At 58.2% G+C, this 20,801-nt stretch overlaps 1 protein-coding gene across 1 annotated transcript; it reads right to left on the minus strand.

Moving 5' to 3' along the window:
• Positions 1–5,047: 5,047 nt before the first annotated feature.
• Positions 5,048–20,344, minus strand: MSANTD1 (Myb/SANT DNA binding domain containing 1). The gene is made up of 6 exons (XM_009209236.4): positions 16,876–20,344; positions 16,436–16,573; positions 14,903–14,983; positions 12,063–12,327; positions 8,156–8,431; positions 5,048–5,904 (listed from the first exon to the last, which is right to left on the minus strand). The coding sequence occupies exons 2-6, from the start codon at positions 16,500–16,502 to the stop codon at positions 5,664–5,666; spliced, it is 930 nt and encodes a 309-aa protein (XP_009207500.2). The 5' UTR covers positions 16,503–16,573; positions 16,876–20,344; the 3' UTR covers positions 5,048–5,663.
• Positions 20,345–20,801: the final 457 nt, after the last annotated feature.

A 20,801-nucleotide genomic window follows, 5' to 3' on the forward strand; every position in this document is an offset into this window, starting at 1 on the left:
AACTCGAAACCCTGTAAAGACACAGATTTGTGTCTGCTTTCCATCTGACTATCCCCAGTGCCTACAAGGCACCAGGGGGTCCCTCCGGGTCCTCTTGGGGGCACGGTTCCCACGTGCTATGATGACACCACCCAGTGGCATGGAGGGTCCCTCTGTGTGATGGAGCCCGTGTGTCCACCGATTGCCAGGGAGCCAGCTCCGGGTACCGGGCAAGGACAGACGAGGCTCGCTCGGGTCACCTGTGTGCACGCTCCAGCACTCAGGCAGTGACTCTCAGGTCTCGGCCTGTGGGTCTCCAAGGGTCCCTGAGGCTGCAGCTGCTTTCCTCATAGTCTGATGATCACGGGGTCTTCATCGAGCCGATGTGTGAACTGATGTGGCGAGACCTGAGCAGGAACGCAGGCAGGCCCCAGCCCTGGTGCAGCCCTGAGGGGTTTTCCCACCGCACAGCTGCAGTGCAAAACGCCGGTCACTTCCAAATGTCCTTGATGGAGTGAAAACGGTCACGTGTGTGAGGTCTTGACCCCGGAGTCCACGTCTTTTCAACGTTCTGCCTGAGCAATCGGAAGGTGCGCCTGCCCCACGCCCACGCTGGGGAAATGCAGCTGCGCTGCCATCTGGATCTGGAACACAGGTATGGAGCACACTTTTTACTCGAGAAAAGGATGTGCAAAAACTCTGGTTGTTCGGCCTTGGGTGTCCAGACAGACCTTTTTTTTTTTTTCTTTGAAAATGAACAAAGTGAGCCTGTGAGCCTGTCTGATTCAAAGAAAATAGCTGACAGCATTTGTTACCAATGATAAAATTCAAGCTTTCATGCAAAAATCAGAATTCTGAAATTCTGTATCCACCACCATGAGCTCATCACCTTTCCAGCTTAAAGACTTTTCTAAGATTGGTGATATCACCAAAAGTGATTTTAAAATACTGATTGAGGAACTGTGTCAGCATTTGGAATCTCCGCATAACTTAGTGAACCAAAGGCCCAGTGTGTGAGGTCACAGAAGCATGATGGACAGAGTCCATGAAGCACAAGACAGACCAACAGATTCTCCTGAAATGAAGTGGAAGTTCACCGATAGGGTTTCAGATTCCACACACAACCAGCCAGTAAAAACTGACTATCTGGGACCAGCTTAGTGACACGTTTCATCTCAGCATTGGGAAAGGCAGTGAGGTCATTAGCGTCAGGAGATCGACCATCCTTGGCTAACACGGTGAAATCCCGTCTGTAATAAAAATGCAAAAATTAAAGCCGGGCGTGGTGGTGGATGCCTGTAGTCCTTAGTTACCGGGAGGTTGAGGGGAGGGAGAATGGAATCTCCAGGCGGAAAGCTTGCAGTGAAATAGATCACACCACATTCCAGCCTGGGCCACAGAGCAAGACTCCGTCTCAAAAAAAAAAACCACCACCTGTCCAGTGTTGGAAGAGAATCAAGGAAGAATATCCCAATTATTTGCAAAGGTTATTAAAATGTTCCTTTTCTTTTCAAATACACATCTGGGTAAGGCCTAGATTCTCCATTCACCCCTATACTTCACAACCAAACCACCACCACAGTGGACAGACTGGAGCCTGATGAGAGGCCAGTGGGATTCTCTTATGCCACACTTCTCCCAAAAACTTTTTGTTTTGGAAAATACGTTTTTCATACAGTTGTTATTTATGTTAATATGTTGTGGGTTTATTGCTATTTTGAAATGAATACATGTTTTCCAAAGGTCTAGGTTTAATTTCTAATAAGGTATTCTAATGTATATTAATATTGGTCATTAGAACTCACATAAGCAAAAGTTCTTTGGTACTTTTAATAATTTTTTTTTTTTTTGAGATGTGGAGTCTCGCTTCTGTCGCCTAGGCTGAGTGTGTAGTGGTGCAATCTCGCTCACTGCAGGCCTGCCTCCGGTTCACACCCATTCTCCTGCCTCAGCCTCCCAAGCAGCTGGGATTACAGGCGCCCACCACCGCACCCAGCTAAGTTTTGTATTTTTAGTAGAGACGGGGTTTCACCATGTTAGCCAGCATGGTCCCCATCTCCTGACCTCGTGATCCACCTGTCTCGGCCTCCCAAAGTGCTGGGATTACAGGTGTGAGCTACCGCGCCTGGCCCACTTCTAATGATTTTGAAGAGTGTTGAGGGGTCCTCAGTTTGAGGACAGCTGCTGCCGGGTGACCTGTCTAGGAGTGGCACTGCCCAGGGGAGGAAACGTGTTCCTCCGGCTTTAGGAGGGGACACAAATTGTCCCTGGAAGTGGCTATACCACGTCCCACCAGCATCGCAGGAGTCTCCATTTCCCGACGTTCCTCCTGGCCTCCAGCAGCCACATGATCTCAGTCTGTGGTTCCAACTCCGCGACTCCGAGGGAGGCCGAGCGGTCTTCTCACGCTGACTGGCCCTGGACTTTCGGCCCTGTTCTTTCTTCATATGAATGTAAACATCATTGTGTCCACTTCAAAACCAACAAGCGGCATTATTGAGAGTATGGCTGGAATGACAGTCATGAAATGATGACATTGACTTTGGAGCTTTCGGGAGTGTGCTAAGTTTCTCCAGCTCAATAAGCCTGCATCGTTCTCTTCAGTATGGGTCCTGTTCCTTCTGGGTTAAATTCACTCCAACTCTGAATGGGACATTTCCTCATTGTTATTTTCAACAAGTCTCAGCTGGTTTACGAGTTGATGGGTGCAGCACACCAACAAGGCACAAGTATACATATGTAACAAACCTGCACGTTATGCACATGTACCCTAAACTTACAGTATAATAATAATAAATAAATTTAAAAAAAAAAAAAAAAGAGCTCCCAGTCTTTTGTACATTTGGCTTTCTGGGTATACAAAAATGAGATCTGAAAACAAAGGTACTTCTACTTTCTTCCTCTCTCCTCCTGCTTCTTTTGTTTACGTATCTTGATGCATCAGCTGAAAACGTGAAAACAACAGGAAATACTACAGGCGAAAAGCAGGCACACCTGCGTGGCTCCTGGGTTTGCTTTTCAGTGTTAACTCGCTGCTTTGCTGGATCTTATCAAACATTTTAGCGATGGCTAACATCATCATTTTTTTCCTCCTTAATGAACCAGCAACTAAGGAAGAAATCAGAAGGTTGTTAAGGACACGCTGCTGATGAACGGCACCAACCCCAGGAGATTCCACAGCTGAGTTCTGCCAACCTGAGATGCTGCAGCCTGGAGGAGCACGGGCAGCGCCTGCCCCTTCTCTAAGGTGGTGGAAAGGGGCATGAATCACCGACTCTGATTAGAGAGGGCGAGAAGAAAACAGACCAAAACCACTTCTAACCCAAGCACAGCAGCGCCTCGCGGTGTGCCGTCCCGGATGCCTGGCAGCTACTGCAGTCCCAGTGCGTCATGGCTGACTCTAGAGCGGTTTCAAGGCGAAGAAGTCGCTACATTATTTAGAACCTCCATCTGCTACGTCTCGCGGGAGCGTCCAGCCTAACCTTCCTGCCAGGGCCATGGGCACCCTTCCCTCTCGAGGGCTTGGGGCTGGCTCCCTGTTAAGAGGCTCGGGAACCCCGCACTGGCCCCGTGGGAGCTGCTAGCCAGCCTCAGTGGTCAGCAGCCGGGGGCAGGTGCCTGTGTCATGGCTGGGTTCCCAGCATCTAGGGTGGCACAGGTGCCCAGTGGGAGCCCAGTGTGTTTGTTAAGCAAATGATTTCTTGGGCAGTGTCTTGACGATGAGGTGGGTGGGTCCCTGAGCTGGAAACTGGCCAGAGCAAAAGCTCCCAAAACTCAGGCCCGCATCACTAGATGTGCTCGCATCCTCTGTCCTCCTGGGGCCACCCTTCCTTCTGCTTCTCGGCAGGCGCTGTGGCAGCCACACTGGCTTGCAAAGGCCAGCTCTGTGCATCTCTTCCCAACCACAGGGTCAGCAGCGTCATCTGGCATCTGGAAACTGGCACCGCAGTGCTGGCTGCTGCTCCCTCCTCCCACCACTGCTGCCGCTCATTAAACCCTCACGACACTCTGCCTCTCATCCCACAGCAACGTGGGCCGAGTCCTCGTCACACAGGCTCTGGGGAGATCGCTGAGGAGGGTGGGAGCTCCAGGACCCTCAGAGCAAAGTGAATCCTTCTTGCCCAGCTCCCCTCTGGGCGCCACAGAGCACGCCGGCCTCTCCTTCACACAAGCAGGCCTAGGGCATCATCCTCCACACCACCATGGTCCACAGGCTGCTGCCACGCCCAGGGGAGCCCAAGCTACTCCCTTGCCTGGCTGACCTCCAGACCCCCTAGAGGGTTGGATGAGCTGCTGCTGCCTGTCACAGGATGACCACAGCACTGCCTGGCAGGATGCCTGCCTCCACGCCTGCCTCTGCACCTGTCTCCGCACCTGTCTCCGCAGCTGTCTCCGCAGCTGTCTCCATGGCCTGCCCTCCTGGCAGCCGGAGGGAGATTTTCTGAACCCTGAGCCAAACCATGCTGTCCACCTGCTGTCCACCTGCCAAGAACCTTCTATTTGGGCGTCCACTTGCCTAAGTCCAGGAGGTGACTCAAACACACCTGGCCCCAGCCTCCTTGGCAGCCAGGGCAAGAAACGCCCAAGTCCTGGCCAAGGAGGCTTATAGAGAATTCAACTTTTGGAAAGCTGGAGCTTCTGGAAAGAGTTTGCAACTGGTGGAAGGGCCGGCAGTGAGGTGAGCTTGCAGCTGTGGCTGCTCCACCGCCCCCCTGTCCCCCGCAGATGTCAGACCCAGAGCTGCACTGGCCGAAACACTCCCACTAAGCTTAAAAACCATGAACACTCCTCCCCACGGGCTGCACCGGCCTCCGTGGCCTGGCTGCTCCTGGGCCTTCACACTGGCGATTCCTTGTGTGGCCACTGTTCCCAGCTCCATGTAAGTCTGGTTCCGTGTCCTCACGCCAACCCCTCCCTTCCAGCACTTATCACAACCTGCAAGCATTTCTCTACTGACCCATTGGTCTTCCCCGCATGGGAGCATAAGCCCCAAGAGGCCAGGGCCTTTGTGTCATCTACCACGACATCTCCAGAACCCACAACATCCAACAGGGCCGTGCATGCGAGCAGGTGTTACGACTTTTATCAGTGTCATTGCTAAGGAGGCAGTAGAAACACCTGATGCTCCAAACAGAGCTGAATAAAAGCCTCCCGGAAGGCTCCCTGGGATTTTCATCAGGCGTGGGAGGCCACTTAAGGACAGATGCAGAGGTCCTGGTGAGGGCGGACACAGGTTCCCTTCAGGGCAGAGCTTTCCCCCCAGCTCCAGCCTGCCCCGACCCATTTGCACCTGCTTTCATTTTTGGGATCCATCAATCAGGGCATCCTCACCAAGTCAGCAACAGCAAACCGTGCGGTCCAGGCAAGAATGAAAAAGTATACATTTAATATCAAAGCCATGTCAAGTATTATTGATAGTAACGACACTGGAGAGTGGTTCTAGGATGTTCTTACTCAGAGTGACCCCCAGAGGCCCTGGCCTGTGTCTGAGGAAGGGCGTTCATGCTGGAGACTGGAGCCTCACGGTCCCCAGGGCCTGGGGGTTCCTCAAAACACCCCTCGGAAGGGACATCCCGCCAGAGGCCAGGTGGAAGGCGGTCTCCTCTCACGGGGCGGCCCCCTTGCCTGCCTGGCCTGAGTGGCCTGCCCTGGGTGGCCCGGCCCCGCCGCCGCCACCTGCTGGCCTAGACGCTGGACTTGGTGATGATCCTCTCCAGCAGACTCATCATGCGTTCCTGCAGCTGCAGGCTCTGCACCTGTAGGATGTGCTGCTGGTCCAGCACACGGCGCACCTCGCGGCAGGTCTCCTCCACGGCGCGGCTCAGCCGGCGCTGCTCCTCCACCATGGCCTCCAGCAGCCGCAGCTGCTTCTTCTGCAGGTGGCAGCTCTGCACCTTGCGCTTCTTCACCGGTCGCTCCTCCGACCTGGAAGGACAGCGCCAGCTGTGGACGTGCTGGCCACAGAGCCTGGGCACACCGGGGGCCTCACCGGACCCTCCCAATTATCCTACTAGGCAAATGGGGAAACTGAGGCCCCAGGGAGTCAGGTCACTTACTCGGGGTCTCATATTCCATGTGCAAAGGAGGGGCCAAAACCCGCCCCCTTTGACAGTAAGAAAGTAACAGGGGTGGCCAGGCACGGCAGCTCACACCTGTAATCCCAGCACTTTGGGAGTCTGAGGTAGGTGGATCACCTGAGGTCAGGAGTTCAAGACCAGCCTGGCCAACATGGTGAAACCCCATCTCTGCTAAAAATACAAAAATTAGCCAGGCCTTGTGGCAGGCGCCTGTAATCCCAGCTACTTGGGAGGATGAGGCAGGAGAATCGCTTGAACCTGGGAGGTGGAGGTTGCAGTGAGTCAAGATCATTCCACTGCACTCTGCACAAGAGCGAGACTCCGTCTCAAAAAAAAAAAAAAAGAAAAAGAAAAAGAAAATGAAGAGAAAGAGAGGCCACAGGCATTGCCATCCTTTGCAACTAGCAGACGACCCCAAGGACCAGGGTCCCAGGACAATCCACACCCCTTCGGTCTGGAAAGGGCAGGATGTTCTGGGCTGCAGAGGGGCACATCCTGCCAGGGAGCACCCCTCACCCACCGAGTGAGTAGGTGGGGGCTCAGCCCCAGTTGACGCCCAGGGGTGGAGAGGCTACACCCAGGCAGAGATGAAGGCAGGGGTGGGGGGTGCTGGGTAGTGCGGAGTACTCAGGACACCTGTAGGGAAGCCAGAGACCACCAGCTCCACCCGGCCTTAGGCAGATGGGGAAACTGAGGTCCCAGAAGGAAGGGCCTGAGATGTGAGCCCCTTTAATCTCCCGGCGGCCTAGAAATGGGGCCAGCACACCTTGGTAGAGAGGCAGGAGGACAGGCACCTAGAGGGTGTGGGGCCCACAAGAGGCCTGGGCTCTCTCCCCAGACCCTTGGAGCTCTGGTAGAGGTGGCAGGTAAAGGCAGTCCAGCCCTGTGGGCACCTCCTGAGCGCTCTGCTGCTGGGGTAGGGGCCACCCGTGCTCTCAGCAGACCTCCCTGAAGGGCAGGGAGCTGCCAAAACCCACAAACCCCAAGGCCCTGCTCCAGTGCCTGCTCACCCCTGGCCCACGCTCCGCTCTGAGCTGGGAGGGTGCAGCCAACCCCAGGGGCAGGAGCGCAGAGCTTTGGTCCTGATCAGGGAGGGCAGTCCTCACGCCCCAGTCCTGTGCAAGGCCCCAGGCAGCTGAGTCCGGGAACTGGGCTCAGTCCACAGGAACAACAAGCCATAAATCTCAGGCCTCCTGCTGGTTCCTTCTAGCTGCCAGCAAAAGCGTTTTTGTCTCGGGTCTTCAATGAGAAATCCTGAGTCAAGCAGCAGCCCCCGGCATGGGAGGTGCCAGCTTGGGGGGACCCTCCTCGGAGACGCCTTCCTCACCCCACCTCCTGTCAGAAAGACTTGAAGACCAGGGCAGGGGAGAAGCTGTGACTCAAATCCACCATCTTCCTGTTCTTGCCTCCAAATGGTCAACTTCTATTTTACCTTGAAAGCCCACCCCAAATGTCCCCTCCTCCAAAGCACCTTCTCTGGGCTCCCCAGGCCCACCCCGCAGGTGTCTGTCCTGCATGCTGCCTGGCTCCCGGCTGCCCTGTGAGCATCTCGCAGGCAGTCACGCGGCCGGCACAGGCGTGGTCTGAAGTGTGGGATGGACGGCAGAGGGGATGGGCTATCCCCACGGCAACACGTGATGAGGCGCAGCCTGACACCCTCCCCAGCGCTAAGGGGCCACCAGCCTGTGAGGGCGGGGTCCGTGTGGGGTGAGGGAGGCCAGGGGGCACATTCTTGGGTCTGGGGCTTGGTCTCCCTCCATGTGCCGGGCCCCGTGCTGCGTCTTCCCTCCCACAATGCTCCCAGCCACCCTCTGAGAAAGGTACTGATTTATCCCCATTTTATAGGAGGGAGACTGAGGCCAGAGAAGTCAAGGAACTTTCCATGCAGCTCAAAAGTGATGGAGCTGGGAGACGAACTCGGTCTGCCTGTGGACACTAAAGCCCGCCCTAGTCTGAGGCCAGCTGTCCCTGGAGGCGCTGCCCACAGCCACGGCCTCTGCAACCACTGCGACCGCCGCCCTCGCCGCTCCCAGTCCCTTTCTCTAAATGGTGGGGGCTGAGACACTCCAGGGCAGGGGAAGGACAAGCAGACACACTACCTGAACTTAAGGGACAGTAAGCTGGAGGAGGTGTCGGAGCGATCGTCCTCGAAGCGGCCTTCGTAGGAGCACTGGTTATACGGGAAGTACAGAGGGGTGGACTTAGCGGGCGGCGACAGGGACGCCTCGGTCTGGGATGTGGAGGGCCCCGGCGGCTGGCTGTCCGGCAGTTTGCCATCACAGGACTCGGGGACCTTGGCCAGAATCCCATCAATGGCTAGGTAATAGGGCCAGTCGGGCGGGGCGGACTCGCTATCTGTCATGCATTTTAATTTCCTGAAACGAGAGACACAAGAGCCAAGGGTGAGAAACAGAGCTGGCCCAGCCCCTGTCCTGCCCAGCCTCAGCAGAGGGGCGCACTGCACCGGCACAGGCCGGAGCCGCTCTCAGCCAGCAAGGGCCTCCCCAGCAAAATCGGCCAGGCTCCAGGGTCAAGATGACATTGGACTTAGAAAGAAGCCAGGCCTCAGGACCTAAACGGGCTCAGATGTTAAAAAGGAAGCACGCGTCCCAGTATTACTAAGGTTACCTGTGCATGCTGGGAACTTGGGGCTGGTCCTATTGCTTTTTCCTCACTTTTCTGTAGTTTCTAGACTCTCTGCAATGAGCAAATACTGCTTTTTAAATAAGTCATTTTGAAAGGTAGAGTAATAAGGTATTATTGTAATAATAAGGTATTATAAGATATATAAGTATAGCGATAATATTTTGTAATAGAATAACTGTGCTATTCGGGAGAGAATGCCTCAGGGAGCAACAGCCACTGGCGTTAGAGCACAGGCTTCAGTGTCCACAGCCCTGAGTCAGTATCTCATCTCCACACTTTGCTGTGTGACCTTGGGCAGGTTCATTCACCTCTCTGAGCCTCTATTTTTAGATCAATGACATGGGGATGATCGAAGTAAGCCCCTCCCCCAGATGCAGGGCAGATTTAATAAAGCAAACAGCAGGCTGGGCTCCCATGCCATTCTTGGTTGAACCTACAGTCTGGGCAGGAGCCTAGATCCAGCGCTACAACCTGCGACCTGCCCAGAGGCCCTGGGGTGGGCCGGATGGGCCCCTTCCCACACTGCCTGATGCCTCATTACCACTGGGACCCCCTGCGCCCACCTACTCCCACAGACAGGTCCTGCCCTCTGAGAGGCTAAGTCCCCAGGCCTCCCCTGGGCCTCTGGGAGGTCAAGGCAGGGGAGACAGGGCCCCAGGGCGGCCAGACAGCTCTGGCCAGGCCAGGAAAGAAGCCACAAGGTGAGGGGGAGGCAGGGGTCTCTGCCTCATCAGACCCAGTACCTCCTAAGGCCCAGAGCCCACCTCCTACTCTGCCTTTGGACAGAGTGCCCTGAGGCCGGGCTCCAAACCCACCCTGTGCTCGGAGTGGGCATCTCCTCTCTCCTACTCTTGTTACCTGCCAGGATGTAGCTACTGGTCCCTGGAAACAATAAGCGGGCTTCTGAATGAGGTGCCCCCAGCAAACAGACACAGCCAGATGGTGAGCAGGGGCTGCTGCCCAAGGTGGCACATGGCTGCGAAGACACCAAGCACAGAGCGTGTGGGGCCAGGCACTGGGCGCCGATCCCTAACCTCTGCCCCAGGCTTCTCTCTCTGCCCTACTTGAGCCAGCCCACTCTTTGGAGAAACAAGAAAAGGCCGATTCTCAGCATAGGAGGCCCCCAACTGTACTCCAACAAACTACTCTCCACAGAACCAGCCACCCTCTCAGGCTTCTTCAGCCCAACAGCCTTAATATATAAAGAGCTCTTGTAAAACAAACAAACAAACAAAAAAAATGACAAAAGCCTCTGCTATGGGGAGGCTGGGGGTATAAAGAAAAAGGACAAAGATCGAGTCACCCAGCCACAGCTCCCTCTGCTAAGGATTGTGTGGCCTTGGGCAAGTCCTCTCATGCTCTGGGCCTCAGCTTCTCCCTTGGTGAACGAAGGCTGACTGTGGCAGCTCTGAGGGGCTGCCATGTGCTTCATCAACCGTGATGTGCTGTGCACCGGCGCAGCCCTTGGCCCGCCAGACTGCAGGGTCTGGAGTGGAGGCCCCCACTCTGCTGCACCCTCATCTCCCGGCCTCCAGGAATGGAGACAGAAGCCCTCCCCTGGGACTCTGAAGAGGCTTTCAGCATAAATAATGAATAACCTGGCCAGACACCAACCAGAGCCAGCTGGGGAGGCGGTGCCCGTGAATTCCTGAGTCAGAGGGGAGCCCCCTCCCACCGCCCTCTGTGTCCCTTCCTCACCAGGTCCCTGAGCAGGGCTAGGAGGCCATGGGAACGGTGGGGCCGCGGGAACAGTGGGACCGTGGGCAGCTGCCTGCGTCCACTGAGCCTCTGAAGATACCCAGGCTCACACCTCAGCCCTCACGTCGCAAGCCAGCCGCTCAAACCCAACATCCGTCACGTTCAGCACCCTAGGTCCCGGCTTTGGGGCCTGGCTAGGCTTTGGGGCCTTTGGGCAGGGCCAGGCCCCGGACCCCTCCTTCGAGGCTCAGAAAAAATCAAATCAATACAACTGAAAGCAGAGACCCCACAGCCTGGCGGTCTGTCCGGGGCCTTGCTGGGCCTCTTCCCTGCTCCCACCAGGGCCGGGGACTGGGGCTCCCCTTCTGCTGTGCTGGAGGCTGGCTCCTCGCCTGCGGGGGCAGTGGGGGTTGCCTCTCCCACAAGTGGCTCAGGTGCTGCCAGCCTCTCTGCCCCGGGCTCACCTGCCTGACCTGGAGGTGGAGCAGCCCCTCCCATCCTGGAAGCTGGCAGGCTCTCCGGTAGCCCCAGGCCCAGCCCCGTCCAGGCCGTCCACAGGGCCGGGTGCTCTAGGCCGCCATTCTCCCCCTGCGGCTTCCAGCTCTTGCTGCCACCCTCGCTCTGTGCAAGACCCTCCCCACACCCAAAACCATCACCCCACACCTGTGACCTTCACCGCACACCCATGACCTTCACACCCTGCAAGACCCACACCGTAGCTGTGACCCCACCTGTGCCTGACACCTTCACCCCACCATGAGCCCCGCCTACCCGTGACCCCATCCTAATGAGCTGGGGACCCACACACTTTAAGATGCTGGGTGTGTAGGACCATAGCTGTCCCCTCCTCCGAGGTGCCAGTGCCTCCTTGGCTGGGTGGTCCCCTCGGGCCTTCCCTGCAGGTTGCCCGGGCAGGAAGGGCCCACCTGCTGTGTGGCGGGAGCAGAGGTGGGGCCAGGCCGGGAGCCCCCACGCTGGGAGTCCTGGGCCAGGGCAGGGCTCCATCTCTTTCTTCTTCGCACAGTAAGCCCTGCCCACGCGCTGGCCGGTCCTGTGCCTCACCTGGTGATTTCTGGGAACACCCCCCCCAACCCTAGGGCCAGCCCCAGTGGGGCTCACGGGCTCATGGCAGAGGCTCCGTGGATGTTCCACGTCGCAGAGCACGGAGCCTCCTTCTCACTTGCAGTCTCGATTCCCCAGTGGCACAGTAGGCCCCTGAAACCCCTGCTGAGCTTGGGAGCCTGGTGGCGGGGAGGGCACTGGCAGCCGCCGCCTCCCTATGGGAAAGGAGGGTGTGAGGTCAGTGAGCACCACCATGAGTGATGCTGCCTCCAAGGGACAGTGCCCAGACCGGCCATACGTCCTGGGAGCCATCCTGGCCTCTGCCCAGTACCAGCCCCACCCCTGCTATCCTTCAGTTCTTAGACCGGCTTCCTGCCCTTGCTGGGCCTCAGTTTCCTCACTTCCCCAATGGAAGGCTGCACACACGGTTTCGTGCGCCCCGTCTCACCCCGTGGGATTCTGCCCATACCCGGCCAGAGGAGACCGACAGGCAGGCCAGGACCCACACACCCTCCCGAGTCAGAGCTCCGAGAGAGCCAGGAGCGGCCGCCACGCCCGGTGCCGCCTGTCCTGGGGGGCCCACACTGCGCGCGCGCCCACCTGTACTGGAAGGTCATGTTGGTGATCTTGATCTTGATCTCCTCGCCCAGCCTGCGCTCGCCGGTCATCTCGAAGAGCTTGCTGGCCATCTTCTCGTACACCTTGGCGTTGCGCTTGGTCTGCTTGAGCTCGTCGAAGAACTCCTCCCAGACCAGCATGAGGCCGCGCATCTCGGCGTCGGTCCAGTTGCGGGCCCGCCGGTGCTTCTCCGCCTGGGGAGACACCAGGTAGCCGGGCCCCTCGGCCGCCGCCATGCTCCAGGCGCCTGGGGGGTGAGAGAGCGGCTCAGCGAGGCCCCCGGCCCGGCCCCACGCACCATGGGCGGGAGGCGCCGCTCACGCTCGCTCGAAGGCAGCTCCACGCTCAAAATGGGGCCTACATCTGACAGGCAGGAATTTAGTTAAAAGCTTTTAAACGGGAAACGTCATTTTGATGTCACGTTTCCATAGCAACAGAGCAACTGCATAAGCTACAACAACAGAAACCTTTTAACTGAAAGCCCAGGAATCAGGGCCGCACTGACGGGCCATCAATATTGCAGCGAGCGGTCCAGGCCCAAACCCAGCGGCCCGGCTCCCAGCCCTGCCTCCCACCGCCGTCCAGGCGATGGGCCCCCAGTTCAGTGCCGTCCCGGCTCACGCAGGCCAAGAGGGGGACTTGGGTGGGACCAGGCAAGGAGAAAAGGGGCAAAAGGTGGGAGAAACAGAAAGGACAGGAGATGAGGAGGCCGAGTCCCCCAATGCTGGCCACTGGCCCTGGCGGGAGTCCTGGGCTGTGGGACCTTAACTCCCTCAGAAGGCCTCTGCCAGGCTGAAATGGGGCTCGGCCCCGGGACCCCTGGGTCTCCTGGTCCTGGGGTCCTAGGGCTGGGCCCTCACAAGAACCCCACATCCCCACCCTTTGCTCCTTTTGCTTCTCTTGCTCCAGCACCCAGGCGCCCTGGGCCTCAGGTCCGTGGACACTGGAAGCCCAGATTGGTCAGAGCCAGGCCCTGCCCAGAGGTGCAGTCACAGGGTACACAGACACAGGCCTCTGGCACCGGCTGGCGAGGATAGCAGGGACGGCAAAGGTGAGCTCTGTTTGAGACACAGGAGGGAATCAGCCCAGCAAGCCAGGGGGAGGCCACAGGGCACTCCTGGGAAGAGCCATGGGCATGGCAGGGCACAGCCTGGGTACGCAGGGAGCAGATGGGCAGCCAGATTCCGCACGGCATGTGGAGATGGGGCTTGAGGCCCAGGCTGGGGAGCGGGCCCTGAGGGACTGAGATGCCCCCAGGCTTCTAGGGGACCACAGCCTGCTGAGAGCCCCAGGTGCAGCAGAATAGGAGCGTGTGGCCTGGGGGTTCTGCTCAGAGAAGTGCCCGCCCAAAGGCATCAGCACCCAAAACGTAACACATGCAAGTCAGGCAGGGTTCTGTGGAGCCCACAGCACCTGTGCAGGATGCGCCGTGCTAGACGCGGTACCCAGGCTAAACGCCACTGTGGTCAGCAGAGGGACAGTGGGCATCCCCCTGCCCTCCTCAGGCCTGACCAACTGCAGGAGACTCTCAGGTGTGGGCTGCCGCAGGAAGGGCAGCTGAGCCTGGAGTGGGGAGGCATCTCAGCCTCTGCCCCTGCCCCTGCTGATCTCTGAGGCACCTTGGAGGTGGAACTAAGGTTCTCAAAAGAAGGACAGGGCAGGGGTGTGGCGGGGGTGCCTGGCCCCACTGTGGGTGCCCAGCATGGGGAGGGTGACCTGGGGCTCCCTCTTGCCCGCAGTCAGGATAGGAAAGTGTATGGGGCGGGCCCCAGGGATGTGTGAGGGACTCAGAGGGGTCTCCGCACCCCTACACCGGGTTCCTGGTCCAGGCCTGGCCCTACTATCAGCTCTGTGAGACTAGCCCAGCCCCTTCCATCTGGGCTCTGGAGACATCATCCCTACTGCCTAGCACGGGGCATGGGAGGGGCCCACAAGGCCCCCCTCTGCTAAGTTCAGCCCTCGGTGCTGGGGGCTGGCACAGAGAGCTCTGTGGAGTGCCTGCAGATGGAGTGACTAGAAGGCCCACCTCCTCTAGGAAGCCCTGGCTGCTCAGGAACAGGGTTCGGCCCTTTCCAGTGAGGTCGGAGACCTGTCCGAATGCCCTTTCCGTAGCCATGACTCCAAGGGCAGAGGTGGGGCTGGCTCCCAACATCTCTTGGCATCTCCCGGCACAAGGGGTACACAGAAAGTCATGGGGTCCCAGCAGTGGGTTCTGGGTGCAGCTCTAGCGACTCAGCATGGACCTTAGTCATGTCCTCCCCCTAGCCTGTTTCCTCACCTCTACAACAGGGGTAACAGGATCTGACTATCTCACCCAGCACGGTGCTGGCTAAGGGGGCACATCCCTCCCAGAACCCTGCCCCCTACCCCCTTCCACAAATCCACTTGGAGCTGCTGGAGACAGCGTCAGGCCTACTGTCCTGGCTGAAGGGGGAGCTGCTGGCCAGTGGGCACCACCACCACTGCTGGGCGCCCCACCTGACGGCTCTAGAGGAAGCACCTATACCCCTGCCTGCCCCAGTTCCAGTGGGCACAGGGAGACAGAGCCCTGCCTGGCAGGGTGCCACCCCACACTCGCACCATCCTCCAGGCAGCATTTCCAGGGTAAAAGGCTCAACTCCAACCCTCTCTTCCTGGGCTCAGTGCACATGGGAGACCCTGGACAGGGCAAGCTCTGCGGCCTTTCCTGAGGCAGAGCCCTCACACCGACCTCCAATGTGAGGACAAGAACTGGGCAGGCAGCGGATGGCAGCACCAGGCACCCAGCTACCCCTGCCTGGGAGGGTCCCTGCATCTATCCCCTACTGGGGAAGGGCTCGTACCTTGGCACAGCTGCATGGCCTGCTGGGACCCTTGGTCGCTGCGGGGTCTCCTAGGGCCAGGGGCTGGGCAACCAGCGGCACCTGAGGGAGAAGGGGCAGGTCAGGCCTCGGCAGCAGCTGTCCCTGGTGGAGACCTGGGACGTAGGCAGGGTCCTGCTGTGCTCAGGCTAGGAGCATGCCCCCTAGGCCTCTATCCCTTCTAAATAATGAGGCTGGGCCCAGCCAGACTTTCATCCCACTCAGCATTTCTGGGTGGCTTTTCTGCCCTGACAGGCCAGGAGGACACGGGGACTGACCAAGGGAGGGGGCAGCAGGGCTCCTAAACACAGAAGCCCAGAGAGGAGGTGGGCGTCCCACCGAGGGGCACCTTCCAGGAGCAGCAGTGGTGAGCACAGCCTGTGCAGATGGGTGGGGATTTGGCAGCCGAGGAGTTCAGGGCTTGGGTGAAGGCAGAGAACCACGTGGAGTCCTGGGCCCAAATCATGGGGGCCCCTGGGCAGGCTCAGGAGCCTGGACTTCCCCAGAGCAATTGGGGCCAGGAGGGGAAGGATGTGGCCGACACTGCTGCCACTGGGGCAGGGTGGAAGGTTGGGCAGGTGGGCTGTCCGGAGGGTACAGGGGCCAGGATCCACCTCAGGACCAGCCTGTCCGAGCAGTTTTGGGGCCAGCTGCCTGATGAAGTGCGGAGGGCGGGGGCCTGTGCACACAAGGGGAACCCAGACCCGCAATTTTAAGCCCTCTGCCTCCAGGGATGCCCCGACCCTGACCTCACAGGTCCACGGGGCCCACCCAGGGCCCAGACACCCCCGACCAGTATACTTGGAGGCCTGGTGTGGGGTAGAGAAAGCCAGCCCCACCGGCAGGGCCTCCAGAGGACGTGGCTGCCAACAGGGCTGGGCCCTCTGGGCGGCTCAAGCCATGTGCCCAACAGGCAGCCAGGCCGCTGGGACTGCAGAACCTGGGGGACCCGCAAGGGATGCCCACATGGTTTCCCAAAAGAGGTCCTGGTGACGACACAAGGCCGGGCCCACCTCTGCCCACGGGCATTGTCACGGTGCCCACAGAGCAGACTCGTGGGCTCGCAGAGAATGCCTTTCCTTGGGCCCCACTGCAGGCTTCCCTGAGGGGTGCACCCCACACCCCCAGGATCGGGGCTTCCTCTGTCCTCGGCTGGCCATGTCACATCACGTGGAGGCAAGGCCCCCTACCCAGTCCTTTCTGTGGCGGCTCCGCCGGGTACTCACCTCCCCCTGGCTACTTCCCTCATCTGACTCACAGTGCTCCACGCTCCACACAGGGGAAGCGACTTCCAGATCCTCTTTGGAACAAAGCCAGTAGCAGCCAAAACCAAATACCACCGAAGGCACAGAGCACAGCCCCGGCAAGGGGACAGGGTGTGCTCTCCGATGAGGAAGAGGAAGGCTGTGCTGAGGGCAGCTCTGCTGTGGCAGGGGGAGGGATCGCAAAGCCCACGCATGAGGGGTTCGCCACTGCTTCCCACTGGACCCCGGCCCCTTTTCTTTCTGAAATTACCAGGTGTGCTAGGTGTGCCAAGGGTCTGGCTGTCCACGTCTGGACCAGGGAGAAGGGGGTGCTCCATTTCTCTGAAGTGACCAGAACTTTGGTAGCTCTGAAGGGAGAGGCCCCTGGGGGGCCCTGGAGCGGTGTCACCTATGAGACAGATTTAAGGAGCTCAAGTGGCATGCCCCGCCCCAAATGCTTTGAGCAACTGGGGGAAATTTTTACCCGGCTGGGCCTGTCCACCACATCCCTCTGAAAGACTGATCCCCATCCTGCTCAGTGAAAGGGGGTCCCTGCACGTGCCTAAGGACAGCAGGCAGCAGGAGCTGCCCCCTCGGCCAACAGGCCTCCGTCTCTCCTGGCACGGACAGCAGAGCAGGGAAAGAATGGGTGGGCGACCCCTGCCCATTCGCCAGAACCAGACAGGAACTCAGCAAACAGTAACTAAATACCCTGCACCAGACGAAGCCACAGTTTTGTTCTTGCAGGTTTTTGTTCTGCATCCCAGGATGACTACACCACCGACCACCAAGGCTTCCCAGAGGCTGGGCCGAGCTTAGAAGCATCCCCGCTGGGCTGAGCAGAGGCTTCTTGGAGTAGGCGCTGGTTCAGACAGGAGAAACAAGCTAGAACAGACGGGGCAGGCCCTGCGGACACACGGCAGCCCAGGCCACACCAGAGGTGGGACGTGCCAGCTGCTTTGGGGGGTACCTGGGAGCAGCTGGGTCAGGGACACAGGTTTCAATGGCCAAGGAGCTAGAAGGGTCGTGGGCCCTGTGAGAACACAGCTCTAGTCTGCTGGGCCTGATGACCTGCTCCAGTGCCATGGGCCAAGTCCTGAGGCTTGTGTGTGTCATATAAGCTTATGATGTCACTTGACCATGCAGGATCCAGCAGCTCCCACAGCTCCCATCTGCAGTGCAGGAAGACCACCTGTACTGTGGTTTGCGAAGGCCCTTGAAGCAGCACCCAGCCAGGCCCCTGGGGCCACTTCCTCATCCCTGGCTACAGAAAACACAGGGCTTGTCCTTGCTGGCAGCTGCCTGCGGGACCCTCCGTAATGTCAGATGTTAGCTGGTGGGACAGTTTCTGCCCCCGCTGGAGAAGCACTTAGGAGACAGTTTCCTAAGACTCCAGCTCAGCAAGGTCTAGGTTCTCATGAAGTAAAGCAAACCTCACACAGCAACAACTGATGGTTTCAATGTTTTTCCTTTAATTTGGATGTACAATGTTTGCAGCAGTTAAAAAAATTAAATATACATCTCTCGTCAGTCCTTCCCTTTGCTCTCAGAAGCAGTCAGGTCTGGGTGGGGCTCCGGGACTCGCCCATCACAGCCCTGCTGGCTCCAGGGGAGCTCAGGCTCAGCTGACAGTCCCTCTGACCACAGCGCAAAGCAATGAGACCTGGACAAGGAGGCCCCACGTGGGTCAGAGCCCACCCTCCGTAGGCAGGTCCACGTTGGCCACGATCCTCCAAGGCTGGCAATCACCACCCAGATTGCAGCGGGAGACTCTGCTTTTGGAAACAACTGAGGGGAAGGCGTTCCTTTGACTGCACCAGAGCGTGACAGGCACACGGGGGAAGAGTGGCCTCTGAACCTTCCAGGTTGCCTTCAGTTGTCATGCGGCGCTCTGAGCGGCTCCCTCCTTCCCAGGAGGCCCAGGCCTGGCGAGCGAGTGTCCTCTTCTCGCCTGGACCATCCTGAGCTCTCCAGGGTGCCTCGGCAGCTCTCAAGATCTTCCTTCTTCTCGCTCCCACAGGTGGCCCCTCCGGAGCACAGCTCCAAGCCTACCCTGGCCAGCAGCTGTGGTCCTGGGTCCTCCCCACAGAGGGAGGAAGTGGGGAGGGACAAAGCCGGGTGAGGATGTCTGCTGGGCAGGATGCTCACAGGTAGCAGGAGCAGGCTGACTCCACCTCGCAGACACACAGAACTAACCTCACTCCGCCCCTCAGGGGGAGGAACTTCCACCTGCCAGGCAGCCACAGACCGAGTTATTGCTGTTTACTATCCGTCCCGAGCTCCGTGGGGGGCTCAGCTCAGCTCCAAGAGGACGAGCTGTTCATCGGCTCCGAGGGCTCTGGAATGACCCCTCCATGAAGGTGGGGGCGAGGGGTGTCCTTTAGGGCACAGGGCCTTCTCAGATGCTACATTCTGGGTGTCTGGAGGGGTTTCAGCTTCACATTTTCCTCCTGAAAGGACACATGTGCTGGCACAAATGGGGGTGGACAGTAACAAAGAGCACTTGGCAGCCGGAAACGTCACCTACACAGACTCAGCTGGGCCCGCAGCGGAAGGGAGGCACGTTTTGGGAAAGAAACGCGCTTCAGTGCATTGCCAAACAATTCTACCCTGGTTTCATTAAAGTCTTTCCTGATATTACCAGCAGCAAAACAAAAGCAGTCTCCCCACAGCTCACCCCCAAAACTTGACAACCAAATTAATCACATTTTCAACAAAATTTGGATAATATGATTGGTGCTTGCCATAGGTTTTTAGGAACGCGACAAAGTCTTCCTCCCTTCGGCAGAGTTGATATGGAGACCGTTTTCTCCGGTGGGATCCTAGTGAGCCATGAAGGAGCCCTGCTCTGACCAAGCCCCACGCCTGGACGCCCGTCACACAGCTAACTTTACCTGGCAGGTCTGAGGAAAGTCAACTTCCAGGAAGAACCGACACGGGCACTCTTGGAGGCCATGCATCTCTGTCTTGAGATGTGCGTGTATAAAACTACAGATGTGTCCATATGCACGTGCACGTGTACTTGACTTACGCATGGGTAAAGTCATTTTACTAATGAGCTCATATTCATCTCTGGAGCACACAGGCAGGCCTTTGGGAGTGGGGGACACCCACTGCCAGAGCGGGGTGTTCTGAGCCCCTTGCTAAGGACTGTTTTAGATCACGTCGTAAACAAAAGGAAGACAAACTCTGTGTTGAGCTCAGCGATATGCATTCCAAGGGGAATGGCTCCGTTTTACATTCACAGTGTTATTTCTTACAAATGTAAACATCTAGCAGGAACAACATCTGGCCTGTGATACGTCTGTCTCCGAGCTGTTGACATAACCTGCAGGGGAGGTGGGTGGGGAGCAGCAACGGTTCTGAGAACTTTCCCCTCATTCCCAAACCTTCTAGCAGGCTTTCCAGGAAGAAGCTAGGATGAGAAACAGGAGCCCCCAACCAATATGGAAGAATGGTGGTTTTCTTGTTAAAATTCAGTAGCTTCCCTTAAGGGCCTCCTCAAACATCAGACCCCTTTCTACCGCTCCTGCTGCCCTGCCACGAGGACGAGGTGGTCCTGGCTGGGGGAGGCCTCTGTTGGGAGCTGGTGGGAAAAGCCTCATACAGGCCTGTCAAAGGCTGCTCAGAGGAGGGGCTCCCTTTGAGCAGGGGCTCCCTTTCAGCGCCCCCTCATGTATGTGGGCAGCACACAAGTCCACATGTCAGCTGCTCCTCAGCTGCCACATAGGACAGGGACAGGTGGAAGCTTGAGGGTCTCAAGGCAGCACCTGCACAGACTCCAGAAAAGCATTTCCTCCACTTACCATATTCAATACCCAAAACATCAACGGGCAATGACCAAACCAAGCCACATGACAGCCGCCAACCTCGCCTGGCTCGCCTCAAGGGCTGAGGAAGCAGAGCTCCTGCCCCATCTCAGAGCTCCCAAATCCAGCTCCTATGTCAGCAGCAGCCGGCCATCCAGAATCCACTTCCATTTTAATGACTTGGCTCCTCTGGGCCTGCAAACAGGAGGCTGGTCCAGGGACCTGGCCTGGGGTTAGGAGTGGCGGCTCTGACAGGGCAGTGGGGCAGTCTCCAATGAGCACAGATCTGCACTCTCCTGACTAAAAGGGGTCCCCGTGCAAGATGTCAGCTGGAACGGGGGCAGAAGGGATGCCAGGCTCTGTCACTAACAGTGCCAAGACGCCAAGCTTTGCTGTTGACCAAGAGAGGCTCAGACAAAACACAGCTCAGTGACACCCTTGGGGCATGCATCCATGGAACGGCAGATCCCAACACCGGCCAGCCAGCTCCTGGGCAGACACCGCCCCAGGGCTAGCAAGGAACAGGAGTGGGAGGCCCATGTCTCTGGACACAGCGGAGGCTGCTCACAGCCAGGGAGGGCTGGCCTTCTCAGCTGATAGGGAGGCTGCTATCCCTAATGTGGGTGGAGAACAACCGTTGTCTGTGCCCAAGAAGGAGGGGCTGCAGGCGAGCACGCCCCTAGGACAGTGGGGGCCTGTCCTTAGTCCTGCTGTGGCCACCTGCACACTAACGCCTCTCTACATCCCAGTCACCTTGTGAATGCATAAACAGGAACATGTACAACGGAAATGTCAGCGGGTGCTCAGGAAGGCTATGCCAGTGGCTAC

Source organism: Papio anubis, chromosome 3 (genome assembly GCF_008728515.1).
Source record: "Papio anubis isolate 15944 chromosome 3, Panubis1.0, whole genome shotgun sequence".
NCBI classification, from domain to species: Eukaryota; Metazoa; Chordata; class Mammalia; order Primates; family Cercopithecidae; genus Papio; species Papio anubis.

Coding starts and splice junctions, on each gene's coding strand:
- MSANTD1 (XM_009209236.4), bottom strand. CDS start 16,502: ATGGAGCACCCCCTTCTCCCTGGTCCAGACGTGGACAGCCAGACCCTT. Junction 14,984..16,435: donor TGGCACACCTAGCACACCTG/GTAATTTCAGAA, acceptor CTTCTCCCTCAG/GTGCCGCTGGTTGCCCAGCC. Junction 5,905..8,155: donor TTACTGTCCCTTAAGTTCAG/GTAGTGTGTCTG, acceptor CTGTCCTTCCAG/GTCGGAGGAGCGACCGGTGA.